This window comes from Orcinus orca, chromosome 6 (genome assembly GCF_937001465.1).
Source record: "Orcinus orca chromosome 6, mOrcOrc1.1, whole genome shotgun sequence".
Lineage (NCBI taxonomy): Eukaryota > Metazoa > Chordata > Mammalia > Artiodactyla > Delphinidae > Orcinus > Orcinus orca.
In genome coordinates this window covers 101,866,153-101,884,044 of record NC_064564.1, presented here as the reverse complement: position 1 = coordinate 101,884,044, position 17,892 = coordinate 101,866,153, and the positions used below count along the sequence as shown (strand labels likewise).

General features: G+C 44.6%; 1 protein-coding gene across 5 annotated transcripts in view; it reads left to right on the top strand.

The window, feature by feature from the left end:
* Positions 1 to 17,892, top strand: part of TNC (tenascin C) — a 93,814-nt gene that overhangs the window by 14,395 nt on the left and 61,527 nt on the right. For all 5 annotated transcript variants that reach the window (XM_004269293.4, XM_033427348.2, XM_033427358.2 and 2 more), the window contains exons 2-3: positions 12,418 to 13,011; positions 15,818 to 17,227. In XM_004269293.4, the coding sequence (XP_004269341.1) occupies positions 12,555 to 13,011; positions 15,818 to 17,227 (1,867 nt within the window). In that variant the 5' untranslated portion in view covers positions 12,418 to 12,554. The remainder of the gene's footprint in view (positions 1 to 12,417; positions 13,012 to 15,817; positions 17,228 to 17,892) is intronic.

The following is a 17,892-nucleotide window of genomic DNA, read 5'->3' as shown; positions in this document are numbered from 1 at the left end:
AATGTTGTAGAGCTTCCTGATAGGGGAGAGGAGGAGAAGGAAAAGGAGAGAGGAGGAGAATATATACTAACATCTGGGTAGCACTTATTATTAATATGCCAGGCATTGATAACTCCTTATCACATTCACCATCTCCAACAAATCTGGAAGGATCTCTATTTTACAGTTTAAAGAAGCCACAGTTCAGAAAAGTTGCAAGACTTTGTCCAAGGCTCCCAGCAGGTAAACAGGATTTGATTTCAGGTCTTCCTGACTCTAAGGACTATTTCTTCCCCCTCCCATCACAGTGCCCCTTCTCTGGTTTTGGGTGGCTGATAACAGCTTCACAAAGGCCACCATGTCATACCGCCTTTTTCAGAAAATCTCTTTTTTTAGGGTTATGAGTCCATCTATAACCTGTCCTTCTTAGATAAATCTCTTTAATTTTTTAATATGGGTTCAAAAGTTCAAGAATCCATGTTCCAATACTTGTGAAAGAGTCAACTAGATTTCTTAAGATTCTGGATGAAGGCCGAAACAGAGGAGGTCATTGTTTCACTGGGAAATGAATTCAAATCTATTTTTGAAACAATTTTCCAGAATTTTACAGGAACCTATATTGTTGCCACTTGGTCAGGCCCACTTTTTTATTTTCTTTTCTGCCTAGGCAAAGAAATAGAAGAGAGAAAGCAAGTGCTCTGCAGAATTTTTATTTCAAAAATTGAAACCAGACCACACCAGGGCAGTTTGTGGTCTGAATGTATCAGTGGATCTAGTCATGTTTCATCTGAGCTTTTCTTAGGTATACCAAACCACAAATATGAACCTCATTATTGTGTCTGGGTGGAAATACTTTATGGATTAAGAGTTGTGGGCTTAATTTGGTTGGTAATGAAACGTATGTTTGAGGGATGGGAGGGAGGAAACCATGAAGCACTACTGATGCTTACGCCAAACACTAAAGAAAGAAACACTCGGTACTGCGCGGGGAGCGGGGGTGTTCTTAACATCAGCCACGTGACCTGGGTCTAAAATGAAATCCAAAATTAAGTTCAGCAGAAATAGTGCTGAATCAGCAATGGACCGCATGTCACTAGAACGAAAGGGACTCTAGAATTGAAGCCATAAACAGCTGCTTATGTTACAGAAGAATCCAAGGCCCCAAGAGTGGATGTGACTTGCCACAGTGGTTGGCAGAACTGTGGCTCATGACTCATCTTATAGCTCTTCAATCTATGGCATGTTCTACTACATGGCCCCACGAGAGCCCCAAATCTCCAGGAGCTTAAAAATAAGTAATGAACATTCAGGATACAAAAGGAGAAAGAGAGTGACCTAAATTTAACAAACAAAAAACACTACAATGAAATTGGAAGGATTCCTGACTAACAACCCAGGATGCTTCCCTTGCACTGAAACCAGAGTTTTACACTGACTAACTCACAGGCCTGGTGAAGTCCACCTCCTGCCAAAGGTCCAGCTGAGTATACTTCAGTCAGACACAAAGCTTGTCTCAAAGCAGACAGTACTGGGCTCTCAAGAACTCTTGGGGTGTTGACTAGAATCTCTTAGGAAGGAGTAAGTTCTGTCTTGGCCATTTTTGTAACCCCTGTGCTTATGGCATCTGGGACATAGTACAAACTCACTGAAGAGTTGAATGAGCAAAAATGAACTCATTCCAGGAGTGCGGCAATGATGAATTCCTGGATACATCTTGCCTTAGAAGAGATCACAGGAGAGCTAATTACATTAAGGCCATCATGAAAATAAGAGTACTTGTTCATTCATTAATTCCATGAATAATGAGCACCAGCTACATGTAAATTCAAATCAAAAAATATATTTAGCTTTATTTTATTCAAATATAAATATATTGTGCACTTAGAGTGCTTGGTGTTGGATATTAAGAGATGAGTGACTCAGATATGGTTCCTGCCCTCGTGGAGCTTACAGTCTACATACAGTCTAACTATGTGAAGATGAACTGCTTACAGTTTAACGTAAATACAAGATAGAATTTGCTTATTGCTCTAAAAGAGGAAAATATACATACAGGATAAAACCGCCCCAAATCATTTTTAGAATGACATGTGATGAAAATAATATTAGATCAATACTCAGAGAATTCAGAAGAGGGACAAAGTTACCTGAGAAAACTTCCAATATATTATTTTTTTTGAACTGTATGTTGAAGGACAGAGAGATTTGCCTGCTCAGATGGCAAAGGGGCTTTCTGAGGAGACTTCAAGGCATCTGGAACCCTTCCTCAATGATAACTGAGCTTTGACAGCTTCTCCAAGGTGTCTGTCAGCATGCTTCATCTCTAGAGCACTCACAGGATATCTGGCTTCTTAAGGTCCTAATTCCGGGGTACTGATAGTATTCCCTCTTGAGCCAAGTGTCTGGAAGTTATATAGACAGAGCTTGGGTCTGGTCTTGAATCATAACTCCTTTCCTTGGCCCTCCAGCACAAAAGGCTTTATAAGGTGGTGGCTCAGAACACTTACTTTGGACTCTGATAGACCTGCGTTCAAATCCTAACTCCACTACTTAATGGATATCTGAACTTGCACAAGCCACTTAATTATCCCATGCCTCGGTTTCCTCATCTTCAAAATAAGAATAAAGATACCATCTCATATCACTTTATAAGAATTTAAAATTGAAGATTTAAAATGCTTAGCACAAGCTCTGACAATTAAGCACTGAATGAATGATAGGTAATGATGTCTTCATTACTTTTATTATCCTTGTTATTATTTCAATCTTTTCCTGATCTTCCAAGGCCTCTTCGATCAATATTTGGGGATCCTAAGCACTTCCTCCTCCAGGAAGCCCTCTGTGAACTTCCAAGCTCAGAGTGACACTTCTCTCAGTTCCTTCATTCAGACTAGCACTGCTACTGAACCTTGCTTGTGTATGTTCTAGTTTCTGAGATTTCTGGAAACAGAGAATAGGTCCTTACTCTGCCAAGTTTTCCCAACACGCAGTACATAGTAAGTAAACAGCAGGTAGCTCTTGAAAGAACCTTAACATTTGTATGCCTGCTGTTGGCTTACAGTGTGCAGGGACACTTAAGTATACCACAAATATTCAATCCACAATACATGGATTTAAAGTCAATTCTATTTTGTGACCTTTCCAGGGGAAACTGTAAGCTTTTTGATAATAGAGAACATGCTTATCCCCTTCATTTTTGTATCCCTTATGCTTAACTCAGGGCTTGGCATATGGTAGGTATTTAATAAATACGTACTGAAAAGATGCATAGTCGGATGATGGATGGATGGATGGTGGCAATTGAAGAAACCCTATAGCACAAAGAAATCTGGACATCTCTTAACACAGATGCTCTCCAAGATCCCACTGCTGATATTTCTTTCTAGGAACCAATACAATGACCACAGACTAAGAATTACTAGAAACCTTTCGACTTATTGTTGAAGGCCTCGCAGTGGTTTCGGGGAAGAGATAAACCTTAATCAAATTCACTGACAAAAAAGGTAGGATATCTGGGTTTTAATATTTGCTTTACCACTAATTAGCCAGTGACCCTCTCTGGGTGTCTCAGTTCAGATATTCTCTTTCATGTCATGTACTACTTTTACTCCATTCAATGTGGCTGCCTGAAGCGATATATTCGTAATAACTCTCAGGTTGGGGGCATGGAAGCATGTAGGCATCAATTAGCAATGTCTGCCATGTACACTGGAAGGATGCGTGTGGGTGCCACAGGCTTGCCACCCCTGGACTCGATCTTCCACAGTTGATTCTAAGCCTGCTCAAGTCTGATGTTGATTCTATAATCCGATGTCTGTCTGTGTCTATCGAAAGTACTGAAAAACTGAGCCAAACATTTCCCGTCAGAAGCAATGTCTTGAAAAACTAAACCACAGGCAGCCTGTTCTGGAGAAAGACCTGGCTGAGCAGCATGGACAACCACCCAGTAGCAGCACTGCCTCTTAGCCAGGGGACTGACCTGCCAGAAAAGAGCTCCACCCTGGGCTCACAGGCTTGCTTTTCTTGCTACTGAATGAGAATATGTAGGCTAGGAGGAAAACCAGGACTATAGACACAGTCTCCTCTTCTCCTAAGGATTTCAGAGTGTCTCTGTCACTTGACAAACTGAAAACACTAAGAATTTTACACTTCTATGGAAAAAGCAACAGTGGGCACAAGGGGGCTCCCCAAAATTCTCTTAGGAATCCCTCATCCTTCAGAGACTAGCCTTCCACGAACTGCCTTCTTCAAACAAAAGACACAAATCATCACACAATAACAATAAACCGGTTACTAAGACCTCCCTCCTGTTAGGCACTGTCCTAAATATTTCCATGTGTTATCTCATTTGATCTCATTTTTTTCTCACTTGCAGTTGAAAGAACTTTATTGTGGGGTTTTTATGAGTGTTGCCATTTTACAGACAAGAAAGCTGAGGCTCAGAGAGGCAATGTTACACATCTAAGGTCAAAGCTTCTAGATGGAGCTCTATGAAGTTGCCCCTATCCAACCATATTTGACCTACGAAAACGGCAATTCCATAGGATTCAAACTGATAGCACAAATCAGCCACAGTATTTGGCTGATTCTAGAGCAGATATTCACAAACATTGCACAGACCCTCCTTGGAGATTTGTCAGTTTTAGCATCTATCATTCTTCCCTATAAGTATTTGTTTACCTGTCTGTTTTCTTTACTGGACTATGAACTGATTGAGAACAGGAACTACCCATCATTGGTCTCTGAAACACCTCACTACCCCTTGATCTATCCCATAGCCTGGTCTTTTTTTATATATATATAAATTTATTTATTTTATTTGCTTTTGGCTGCGTTGGGTCTTCGTTGCTGCGCGCAGGCTTTCTCTAGTTGCGGCGAGCGGGGGCTACTCTTCGTTGCGGTGCGCGGGCTTCTCATTGCGGTGGCTTCTCCTGTTGCGGAGCACGGGCTCTAGGTGTGCGGGCTTCAGTAGCTGCAGCACACGGCTCAGTAGTTGTGGCTCACGGGCTCTAGAGCACACGCTCAGTAGTTGTGGTGCACAGGCTTATTCGCTCCGCGGCATGTGGGATCTTCCCGGCCCAGGGCTCGAACCCATGTCCCCTGCATTGGCAGGCGGATTCTCAACCACTGCACCACCAGGGAAGCCCCCATAGCCTGGTCTTAACACTCATTCAACTCATCTGTTGAATGCAAGAATGAATGATTTTAAAAATGACTTAATTCCCAGGACTCTGAAATGACTGCTGGCTCTACAAGCATCTGAACTGCGCTCCAGCTACGCCACCCTACTACCTAAATGGAAAAGTGCTTCTCAGTGCTGGAATTCCAACACCCAACACTCCAACACCCAGGGCTCGGAGGGGCTTTGCTTAGGCAGGCAGTGTTTGCTCAATTCTTTTAAGACACAGGTGGTGCTGGACTCAATCAAGTGTAAGGCTCAGATATCCTCGGAAAAAATCCACACTTCAGGCTGTTTCTTAGCTTCTCTCTCTTCCTGACACATTCCAACAAGGAATTTATGGATGTTGGGAAGGACAAGGGGTGAGGAATTCTACAACCTTTAAGAACGCCCATGCAAGTAACTCCATGCTTAACTGACTGTGCACAATAAAATTCTCTTGCCTGCAGGAAGAAAAATTTAATGTGATCTGTCTCAGGTGTTGCCAAAATGATGTGGAAAGAAATTCATCTGCATTTCTAAACAGTAGGAATCTTCCTTGGCCCCCCAGCCAAGGCTGTTTGACGTAAATGCCTAAGTCAACAAGATAAATATATTCCCTGAGTTACTAAAAGTGAAGTCATAAGTATTCTGAAATATGATTCTAGCCAGTTGGAAATTTTATCTTAATCTAAAAATGAAACTTTATTCTCCAGCTGTGAACCGGGAAACATTCAAAGATTGTTGATTCCTTCATCTAAGCAACGGTCTTTGTCCTGTGGTGAAGTGCCTAAAAATAACCCTCAGTTTGTTTATTCCATGCTGCTTCCAAAAGGTTAGCCATCAAACAGCTCTGCTGGAAGAAAAAAAAAAAAAAAAAAAGGAAGATCTGATAGCAAGTCAAGAGGCACCTCAGAGTATACGACTGTAAACCAAAAGGCTCTTGGGACACGGCTGCCATGACACTGACCTGACCGAGGTTTCCCCATTAAATATTAAATGAATGTTACTTCACAGTAATGTTCTGAATAGAAATCTATAATGCCCACATCTGGAGATATCATCCTACACTGGCCACAGCTAATATCAAAGGAACTGAAACAAGAACTAATTTTTATCTTTCATCAGTGATGAAGGCTTAACATTTTAAAAATTTTTATTTCATATTGGAGTATAGTTGATTAACAATGTTTTGTTAGTTTCAGGTGTATAGCAAAGTGAGTTAAACATATACATGTATCTATTCTTTTTCAAATTCTTTTCCTGTTTAGGTTGTTACATAATATTGAGCAGAGTTCCCTGTGCTGTACAGTAGGTCCTTGTTGGAAGTCCTAACATTTTAACACCTCCCTCCATCAAAAAAAAAAAGGCTTCAAGACCATTGTTTTATCTTTTCTTTTCTTCCTTTTTTTTATAAAGGGGAGGCAACATAAGTTTGCCAGGTATTTGCAGACAAAGGACTAAATACAGAAGCCTATGTTTTCCCTAATCTTCTCCACAGATGACACTGAGCAATTAGGCACCTAGCCTTAGAAAGACACAGCAATGCTTCCTGGGCTCAGGACCAGCCCTTCACATTGACCATTCATGCTCTCCTCACTGGCTGTACCAACTCCACGTGCTCTCTCCTTTCCACTCCCCTACACATCTTATACACCCCAGTAGAACCAGGACGTCAGTATTCCGTACGTGTTACCCCACTTTTGCCTACATCAGGCAGCTGCAGAGGGAAGCTGCTGTTATTACTGTCTCCTTCCTCATTCCCCTCCTCACCCACACATTCCTTGCCTTTTCTCACGCTATTGCCTCTTTCTAGACGCCTAATCTAGAAGGGTAGGTGGGTAAGGTGCAAATTCAATCCACCTGTTCTGTTGTAACCAACCACTTTTTAGAATCCCGCCCATCCTTCAGGCTCATCTCAGGTGCCACCTCTTTCGAGGTGTCTTTCTTCAGCCCCTCAAGAGAATGTAGCCACCCTCCACTTTGAACCTTAAAAGACCCAGGTTAGCCAATCTCTTTTGTTACCTATTACATCATTGTCATAGCCATGACGTAATTCCCTAATTCTCCCATGCCTTCTGGATGCAAACTTTCCTTTCTAATCTACTCTCTATTTGACCAGTGTCGTTATTATTGTTTCTATTATCATTAGCTACCATGTTAAGTACCTACTATGTGCCAGGCACTGTGCTGGTAGCTTAAGATACATCTCATTTTATCCCATCTTCTCATAACTTTATAATATAAGCATATATATATAACCATGCAGGAGATGAAGCAAGTGATACCCAGAGGGGGAAGTGAATGGCCACAGGTAGCAGCTACCAAGTGGAAGAGCTGGATTCTAACACAGGTCTATTTCTCTGCAAAGACCAGCCTCTTTCTCCCATACCTAGCCACTTCATCAGACTACTGAAGAAAATGGACTGAGTCCCCTCAAAAAGTCTGCAGCAAAGTAGTACAGAGTCAACAGAAGCAGGAGAGCCATGAGTTAATTTCGACAAACCTACCAGCTCCCAAGAGAAAGGTGAGGCAGGGCAGAACAAGATGTTAGGTGTAGCCAGAGTGGCTCCTGGGCAACCTATGTTCGGTTTTATTTGAGAAGAATCTCATGGAGAACTTGGGGTTCTAAGGTATGCAGAGAGAAAAAGAAAAAAGATTTCATATCCCAAGTGTAGGATGGGGGAAAGGATGATGACCTGGGGCAAGCTCCATGTCCCTTCATATCTGAGGAGGACAACAGCCATAAAGACCACTCCTCACTTGTACCTGGATATGTTTGAACATGTAAGGTACGGAAGTTACAGTGCACATAAATATTTGCTTATGTTAACTAAAAAGATGTCATCTTCTCTAGTCTCCTGGCATCTGCAGGTGAGGTACTCACCAATTTTAATTAGATAGGAGACTTAGCAATATCCTACCTTTCTTTTTTAGACTCCTTTTAACCTCTCAGAGCCTCAGTTTCCTCATTTGTACCATGGGCTTAACATAACCAAGCGGACTTCTAAACTTGCACTGCTAAACAGAATTTCCTGCAATGATGGAAATGTTATTTATCCACACTGTCTGAATTATAGCCACTAGCCACATTGCTATTAAGCACTTGAAATGTGAACAGTACAATTGAGGATGGAATTTTTAATTGTATTTAATTTTAATAACCACTTGTAGCTAGTGGCTACCGTACTGAATTTGAATAATGCAGCTCTGGACCAAAGAATTCAAAGTTTTCTTCCTCTTCTTAAACCTTCTCTCTCATGAAGAAATCTTTAAGGTAGTTTTTTTTTTTTTCTCCTCCAGATTAATTATGCTTGAAAAGGTAACAGGAATGAAGGCACCTAAAGAGTCACGAACACAATCACAGAGTTAATTTGGCTCCAAAAATTTCTTTTGATAAAAACAGAAAGTAGAGTCTGAGCCACACGTGTACTTTTCTGCACTTAGCATATATGCCGAGGCAGGTTACAGAGCAAGGCAACGTGCATGGCCTGGATATAGCCACTTTGTCCTGGATGTGTGACCCCAACAACCTATGTATTGAGCCAATACAAAGGCTGTGTCTCTTCCTGCTGCCCTCCTTTCACCTTTGCAAACATTGACAAACAGATCCTTTCATCTCTCCATAAAAGATAGAAGATAGATAACTAGGTAGATAGAGTGTAGACAGATAGATAGATAGATAGATAGATACAGGTATAGACGTAGACAGGGATATGGACATAGGTATAGGTAGAGATGTAGATAAAGATAAAGATGTAGATACAGATGTAGATGTGGAGATAGGGAAAGAGATAAATATAGAGATATCTCCCAGGACACATTTGCCTGGGGGCTCTGAGACAGAGATTCCTTCACTTCACTGCAGAACTCACCCTTGCTTAGAAAAACAGAACTGCATATGCCAAGGTAGGAGTTTCAAGAGTTGGGGGGAAGAAAATCCTGGAAAAAATACTAATTGAAGTCCATATTTTTACAACAAAAGCTCCCCTTTATTGAGCTCTTGCTGCTGCCAAAGACTGTACCATTCCCACCACACACATTATCTCACGCACTTTCCAAAGTAGTCCTACGAGGACACTCGTAGCATGTTTTATTGATGAAATGACTCTGGCCTGTGGTATAGATAGTTTGCCCAAGGGAGAGGAAGTAGTTGAACAATGACTCAAGACAGTTTGTCCACAAACTTGTGCTCTTCAACACTCTTCTATTTACATTCCAGGGCCTTGGAGCTTGCCATATTCTCAAAGAAGCCCTTTCTATTGGATAATTCCAATTAGAAACATATTTCTTCTGTTGTGCTGAAATTTGCCTTCTTGTAGCCAACCCTCCTCTCCACCCCTAACATACACACATATTGGTGCTTGTTTTGTCCTTTGAGGCCACAAGGGACAAGCCAGCTCCTGCTTCCCCAGGATTTATAGGAATCACAGGAATCCTGTTCCTCTCAATCTTGGCTTTCTCAGCTACAGAATAAACATGTACAGGTCCACACTCCTTCCCCCTACAAGATAGTTTCCAGACCTTCCATTAACTGGTCACTTCCTATAAAGATAAGAATCTACTTGTGCTTTCTAAAGAATCTCTACAGAATACGTTGCTCATTCTCCGATTTTAAAAGACCTACTGTCCGAACATGATCCTTCATGTCTAACCTAAATATCACAAACTGTAATCTAAAGTAATTTTCCCTAGGTCTATCCTCAGAGGAGACATTAACCAGCCAGTTGTCTGCATAAGAATATTTTACATTCTTTTTTTTTTTAATTTTACATTCTTAAAGATTACTATTTGCTTTGTATGTTTGCTTCTCTGGTGTAAATATTTCCAGTTCTAGTAAATTTATCTTCACAAGGTTTACCCCCTCACCCATCAGTGATTCTGCAGCTCCTCTTTGATCTAGATCCAAGTTGCTGTTGGGTTTAGTACTGGATTCAATGAAGAGGTCAAGCTTAAGCAAAAGGAGGCTATCGGCCTGGACTCATGCTAGGTTTTGTTCTTCAGGGCATAACGAAATAGCAGCTACTTTTTAATATGTGCCTGTTATGGGCTTGACACTATGTTGGGTGTTTTCTGTGCAGATCTTTAATTCATAATTCCCTCTGGAAGGATTTTGACCCCATTGTGAAAGTGAGATCATGGTTTAGAGAGGATAAATATCAAAGGCTTGCCCAAGTCACAGAGTTAGTGAGTGGCATTTGTACTCAGGTGTGTCTAATTCCAAAGTCTAGACATTTTCCACCGCTCTGAAGGTATAATGGGTCCTTCCCAAAGTGAAAAAACATCCACCTGCCCTCAGACCACCATGAGCCAATACGGAAAATCCACAACCCTCAAGCATCACATTTCTTTCCTCCAAACAACGCAGCATTTGGCTGTGCCAGTGCACATACAGAGTGAAAAATCCTCACTCAACCCATACTCTGGTCATTATTTCCCTAGATTTGTTGCATTAAAGTCTCAACCAACAATTCTAACAGCCTTTTAGATGGAAATTTAAGTCATTTAACAACACACACAAAAGTGTTGGGTAAAAGTCCAAAAGCATTGCAAACTTGGCCCATGGCCCTTTCTCATAAAAAAAAAAAAAAAAGAGCTAAGAATTGATGAGAAGAGGGTGAGAAAGAAGGACTTTGTGGAAGGCAAAGAGAGTTCAAACAATTGCAGTAGAATACGCAATCAATAAATATTTGTCCGGTAAACAACTAAGATAGGCTATGGCAGTTTGAAAGAAGAGAACTTGCCAAGTTCTCCTCTTCATAATAATTTTCATTCAGTGGGCTTGCCTACATCACAGATCCACAAACTCTTATTAGGAAACTAATTTGAATGATAAAGCATACAGATGGCCACCTTCTCACTGTGTCCTCATATGGCCTTTCTGCTGTGCACAAACAGACATAGAGTCAGAGAGAGATCTGAGGTCTCTTCCTCTTCTTATAAGGACACCAATACTATCATCAGATTAGGGCCCCACCCTCATGACCTTCATTTAACCTTGATTACCTCCCTAAGAGTCCTATCTCCAAATATAGTCACACTGAGGGTTAGGACTTCAAGTATGAATTTGGGGGGGAGGGGAAGATATGATTCAGTGTACGACACTCATTAAGAATAGAATAAGTACTTGTTGGGACTTCCCTGGTGACGCAGTGGTTAAGAATCCTCCTGCCAATGCAGGGGACACAGGTTCGAGCCCTGGTCCGGGAAGATCCCACAGGCTGCAGAGCAACTAAGCCCGAGCGCCACAACTACTGAGCCTGCGCTCTAGAGCCCGCAAGCCACAACTACTGAGCCTGCGTGCCTAGAGCCCATGCTCTGCAACAGGAGAAGCCACTGCAGTGAGAAGCCCGTGCACCACAAGGAAGAATAGCCCCTGCTCGCCACAACTAGAGAAAAGCCTGCACGCAGCAATGAAGACCCAACGCAGCCAAAAATAAGTAATTAATTTAAAAAAAAAAAAGAATAAGTACTTGTTGATTGCAGAAGACATCGAGGGCTCATGGACATCTTTCTGAGTCATCTCTTGCCCTGGGTCATAGTTTGGATAACTGGTTCAGGAACATTCTGTCAGGCTCTTCTAAAAACTTGACCTTTTAAGGTTTTAGAAATAAATCGAAAAGAAGAGGAATTGAGGTTCAAAGAGGTAGAATACTATTCCAACAGCCACATAACTAGTTAGATGTTCAGTTACAGTAAAAACTCAGTTTGCTTTCTAAAGTCTTTCATTTTCACCTCTGCCTCTCACAGCAGAGGAAAACCAGCAGATGGAGTTAATCTTAGATTGGAGGGTCAATAATAAGAGGGAGGAGTTACTGGACATCTATGGGACTATGGCCTTCGTATCACTCAGCGTGCTCATCCAGTAAATAGCGAAGGGCTTCATGACTATATGAATGATTTCTACTTATTGTTTTCACTTCCGTCATTACTTTAACCTTGACATTATGATCTTCACTGTACAGAAGTGAAATAAGACAAATAAAAGTTATATAACTTGCCCAAAGGCCCAGAACTAGAGCTGAGATCCAAACCCGCATCTGATCTGTCTTGTCCTTTCTGCTGTCTCCCTATATTTCCAAATATTGAATAGTGAGTGAAGTCATTCCTTCAAGATTGCAAAATTCTTTTAGAGACCATTTTATATCCACACCGCAGTGCACACTGAAGGAATAAAAGGAGACCTTCAAACACAGGAAATATAAATGCACTTGGAATTGCAGATATTCAATGATCAGTAGATACTAACAAGCTTATTGTTTTCCTTTGTTTACTTGTAGAAGAGAATTCCTTCAAGAAGATCAGGAACAACGGATCTGGATTCTACTCTCAGCTTCCAAATCCCCAATTCTGCCTAAGAGTGAGATACCCTAGGACCGCAGAACCTCGGGAACCTTCAGCCAAACCCACCTCCACCATGGGGGTCGTGACTCGGCTGTTGGCAGGCATCTTCCTAGCTCTGCTTGCCCTTCCTGCCGAAGGGGGCGTCCTCAAGAAAGTCATCCGGCACAAGCGACAGAGTGGGGTGAATGTCACCCTGCCAGAGGAGAACCAGCCGGTGGTGTTTAATCACGTCTACAACATCAAGCTGCCTGTGGGGTCCCAGTGCTCGGTGGATCTGGAATCAGCCAGTGGGGAGAAAGACTTGGTCCCACTGTCAGAGCCCAGGGAGAGCTTCCAGGAGCACACGGTAGATGGGGAAAACCAGATCGTCTTCACACACCGCATCAACATCCCCCGCCGGGCCTGTGGTTGTGCCGCTGCTCCTGACATCAAGGAGCTTCTGAGCAGACTGGAGGAGCTAGAGAACCTGGTGTCTTCCCTGCGGGAGCAGTGCACCTTGGGAGCAGGCTGCTGCTTCCAGCCTGCCGAAGGTAGGAGCTGGTGACCGGCCCAGCCCCTCACTGTACACGTGAGCAGGCCAGGACCCATCGGTTGTTTTCCAGAGTGGGCTCCCTGGGGAACTAGCCTCACAAGGTGTTCATTCAAAAGAGATTTTATGGACAAATGATTGTGCAGAACGTAATCATCTCCATTCTGCTCTTGGAGAGTCTTGGTGACAAATGTTTCTCAGAGGAATTTTCAGGCCTCTGAGAATTCCTGCTTTGAAAAACCCTATTTTAGTTTAAGTACGAGTTTCTAAAACTTACTTGACAATGAAATCTACTCATTCTCTACCCTTAAAACCTATGAATTTATTTTGAAATCCCTAACCCAAAGATCGTTCTCTGAAAAGTGGTGAGGTAGCCCCATCACTTCGTTGTACAAATAGGGAAACTAAGGCCTAGAAGGAAGTTGGGATTCCTCAAGGTCCTGCCGTAAGCGGCCAAGTTAGGACTTAAACTACAGTATTCCACACCCCAGTGTTCTTGCAAAGTTACAATGCTGCCTACGGTGATGCAAAATCTGTGGGAAATAGAAAAAATGTTCCAGTTTAACGGCAGCAATGATGATGATCGCAATATGAATTGAGCCCCTTTATGTACCAGGAATTGTAATTCACCATCTCATTTAATCCTTCCAACAACCCTTTGAGATAAGGTTTAATACCCCCTCTCTACAGATCTAAGAAAGGAGACTCAAAAAAGTTAAACAGCTGGCGCAAGATGACTCAGAGTGATAAGAGATAGGAGCTTTGAAGGTGCCTGTGTGTCTCCACAACTCACGCTATCCCAGTGATACCCTGTCTCCAGGTGCATCTTTTTTTAAGGAATTGTGTCGCTTTGGAAGTTTGTCTTCATCTTCATCCCCTAAAGTTGATAGAGCTAAAGGGGCTTCAACAGCTTCAAATCAGAGATGAAAATCTCTATTTCTGCTGCTCACAAAAAATACTAGAAAGTATTTTGGCAGATTATTTCAAGAGTAGCCCTAATTGTTGTAAGTGGAGAGTACTATAGGACATCCTTTAGGTTTCCAAGGCAAAAGCAACAGCAACAAAAAAGTTTTCTTTATGCACAAATGACTTTATCTTCCACTTCTGTCAACTCCCTGGCAAAACGCAGGGGGCACTTACACAATAGGACTAATGCTAAAGAATGGGTTAAAAAAAAACATGGTTAATGCAGTGCTGTCCATTAGAACTGTAATCTGAGCCATGTATGTAATTAACTTTTCCAATAGTCACATTAATGAAAGAAAAAAGGAACAGGTAAAAATGATTTTAATCATCTATCCAATATAAGTAAATAATCTTTCAGCTTGGAATCAATACAAAAATTGTTAATGGACATTTTACATTCTTTTCTTTTATGCTAAGTCTTTGAAATCCAGTGTGTATGTAGTTCCCAGCTAGAGCACATCTCAATCCAGACTAGCCACAATTCAGTCGTTCAGAAGCCACGTGTGTCTGGTGGCTACCATACTAGACAACATAGGTTTAGATTCTCACTCTCCAAGCCAACTTTTTTCTTAAAATGGACTTCCCTCCTGTTGTCAGGAAGGAGATAAAGCGTATTAATTCAACTGTATTTAGATGCAGAGAAAATGGAGTGAGTTTTGTTTGTTTCTTCTCCTCGGCTCCATGGAGACCACACCAGCCAGTGCTGCAAGTTAAGCCAAGACATTACAGAGACTTCAAACAGCCAGAGTCACAGCAGCCCTGGCCACGTATTCCTCGTATTCACCCACCACCGCAGCTTTCAGGATAGAGAGGAAAGGAGATGGAGGCACATGAGCTTTGTGAGCGCTGAGCCCAATGCAAAGCTGTCCTCACAGAATTAGAAAGCCACTCCTGGGCTTCCCTGGTGGCGCAGTGGTTGAGAGTCCGCCTGCCGATGCAGGGGACACGGGTTCGCGCCCCGGTCCGGGAAGATCCCACATGCCGCAGAGTGGCTGGGTCCGTGAGCCATGGCTGCTGAGCCTGCGCGTCCGGAGCCTGTGCTCCGCAGCGGGAGAGGACACAACAGTGAGAGGCCCGCGTACTGCAAAAAAAAAAAAAAAAGCCACTCCTTAGCTGCCTCATTTCAGTTACAAAAAAGTTAGAAGGTTTTGGTCACATAAACACACATAACAACTTGAGTCGACCCAAAGCGCTCTGCAAAAGGAAACCACAGTAAGCACAACAGCGGGTCCTTAATGTCCTCGTTTAACCTGATTTACCCAGGGAAGTGGGCCATTGGTCCCACCTGACCGACGAAGAAACAGCTCCAGAGCGTCTAAAATTTTTTGCAAATGCAGCACAGCTATTGAGTCGAGGCATCAGAACTGAGTTCAGTTCAACAATTATTTCTTGGTGAAACACTTATTCTCCTGTATGTCTGACCTTGGCTAGGTACGGGAAAAGTAACAACACAGGCCAGCATAATGCATTGCACAGGCAGTGATTCGTAACCTTTGGGTCACGGGATTACTTGGAAATTTGATGAAAACTATGGGAGTTCTCCCCAGGGATGGAAATATACACACACACACACACACACACACACACACACACACACACACACACAGAATCTGCATATGAACCTACAATTTCAGAGAGTACAGGTTAAGAATTCCCACCTAGTACCATTAGATGAGGCCCCAACTGATTTCACACAATAAGCAAGTGGTTTTCAAGCCAGATGGGGCCTGAGGGTGCAACCCTGCTCCGGCTGAATTTGAATTTGGGTTTTGTGGCTACAAACCAAGAAACTGGGCTGCTGGCGCTCAGTGGAGAGCCTCTGTTCTCTTCCCTCCCTGCAGGCCACCTGGACACCAAACCCTTCTGCAGCGGCCGGGGCAACTTCAGCACTGAAGGCTGTGGCTGTGTGTGTGAACCGGGCTGGAAAGGCCCCAACTGCTCTGAGCCTGAATGTCCAGGCAACTGTCACCTGCGAGGCCAGTGCCTGGACGGGCAGTGCGTGTGTGACAAGGGCTTCACGGGGGAGGACTGCGGCCAGCTGGCCTGTCCCAGCGACTGCAATGACCAGGGCAAGTGCATGAACGGGACCTGCGTCTGCTTCGAAGGCTATTCGGGGGTGGACTGCAGCCAGGAGCCCTGCCCGGTGCCCTGCAGCGAGGAGCACGGCCGCTGCGTGGACGGCCGCTGTGTGTGTCAGGACGGCTTCGCCGGCGAGGACTGCAACGAGCCCCTGTGTCTGCACAACTGCCGCGGCCGCGGGAGCTGCGTGGAGAACGAGTGCGTGTGCGATGAGGGCTTCACGGGCGAGGACTGCGGCGAGCTCGTCTGCCCCAACGACTGCTTCGACCGCGGCCGCTGCGTCAACGGCACCTGCTACTGCGACGAGGGCTTCGCGGGTGAGGACTGCGGCCAGCTCGCCTGCCCCCACGCCTGCCACGGCCGCGGCCGCTGTGACGAGGGCCAGTGCGTGTGCGACGAGGGCTTCGCGGGTGCGGACTGCAGCGAGAAGCGCTGTCCCTCTGACTGCCACGACCGCGGCCGCTGCCTGGACGGGCACTGCGAGTGCGACGACGGCTTCACGGGCGCGGACTGCGGTGAGCTCCGGTGTCCCCGCGACTGCAGCGGCCATGGCCGCTGCGTCAACGGGCAGTGCGTGTGCAACGAGGGTCGCACCGGGGAGGACTGCGGGCAGCTGCGGTGCCCCAACGACTGTCACGGCCGCGGGCGCTGTGTGCAGGGGCGGTGCGAGTGCGAACTCGGCTTCCAGGGCTATGACTGTAGCGAGATGAGCTGCCCCCATGACTGTTACCAGCACGGCCGCTGCCTGAATGGCATGTGTGTCTGTGATGACGCCTACATGGGTGAGGACTGCCGGGAGCTGCGCTGCCCCCAGGACTGCAGCCAGCGGGGCCGCTGCGTGGACGGGCGGTGTGTGTGCGAGGACGGCTTCGCCGGCCCCGACTGCGCAGACCTCTCCTGTCCCGGCGACTGCCACGGCCGGGGCCGCTGCGTGGACGGCCAGTGCGTGTGCCACGAGGGCTTCACGGGCAAGGACTGCGGGCAGCGCAGGTGTCCCGACGACTGTCACGGCCAGGGCCGCTGCGTGGACGGCCAGTGCGTGTGCCACGAGGGCTTCACTGGGTTGGACTGCGGGCAGCGCTCCTGCCCCAACGACTGCAGCAACTGGGGGCAGTGCATCTCCGGCCGCTGCATCTGCAATGAGGGCTACACCGGAGAAGACTGCTCCCAAGGTGAGTACCAGCGCTCCAGCGAACTAGCGTGATGACAGCCATCATCGAGTTGGCGTGTGCTGGAGAACTCCATGTTATACCAAACACACACATACACACACACACACACACACACACACACACACCCCGACTCTTTGACTTACCTGTTACAGAGCTATCTATTTGAGGGCTCAGAGGCTCAGAGAGGTTATGGAATTGTCCCAAGGACACACAGCTTATACATCACAGAGCTGGTACCTGAATCTGGGTAACTCATCTACGCTGAGTTTAACACCCAGTGCCCACGAAGAGGGTAGATGAAACGCTCACCTCCCTTTTGCTAAACATCAACCTTCTTTCCTACTCTGTATTGACATGGAACCAATAATGAACTAAATCCCTCATTTGAATGGAAGTAAAAACTCAGCTAAATTGAATGGACAGTGAGATTACATAAAACAAACTGTTTTAAATGCACATTCAGCTAAAGATGAAGTGCTGATCACCTATGAAGCAGGCCCGTCTCTTAATCACCTTTTTGTTGCTGTCTTTTATCCCAAGGACTGTGAGTGCCTTAAAGGAGCATTATCCCAGCAGTTAGCACAGGGCATGTATTCAGTAAGTAAACACTGGTTGAGTGAAAACACAGCAAAGACCGATAATGCTCATGTTTAACGAGGGTCTTC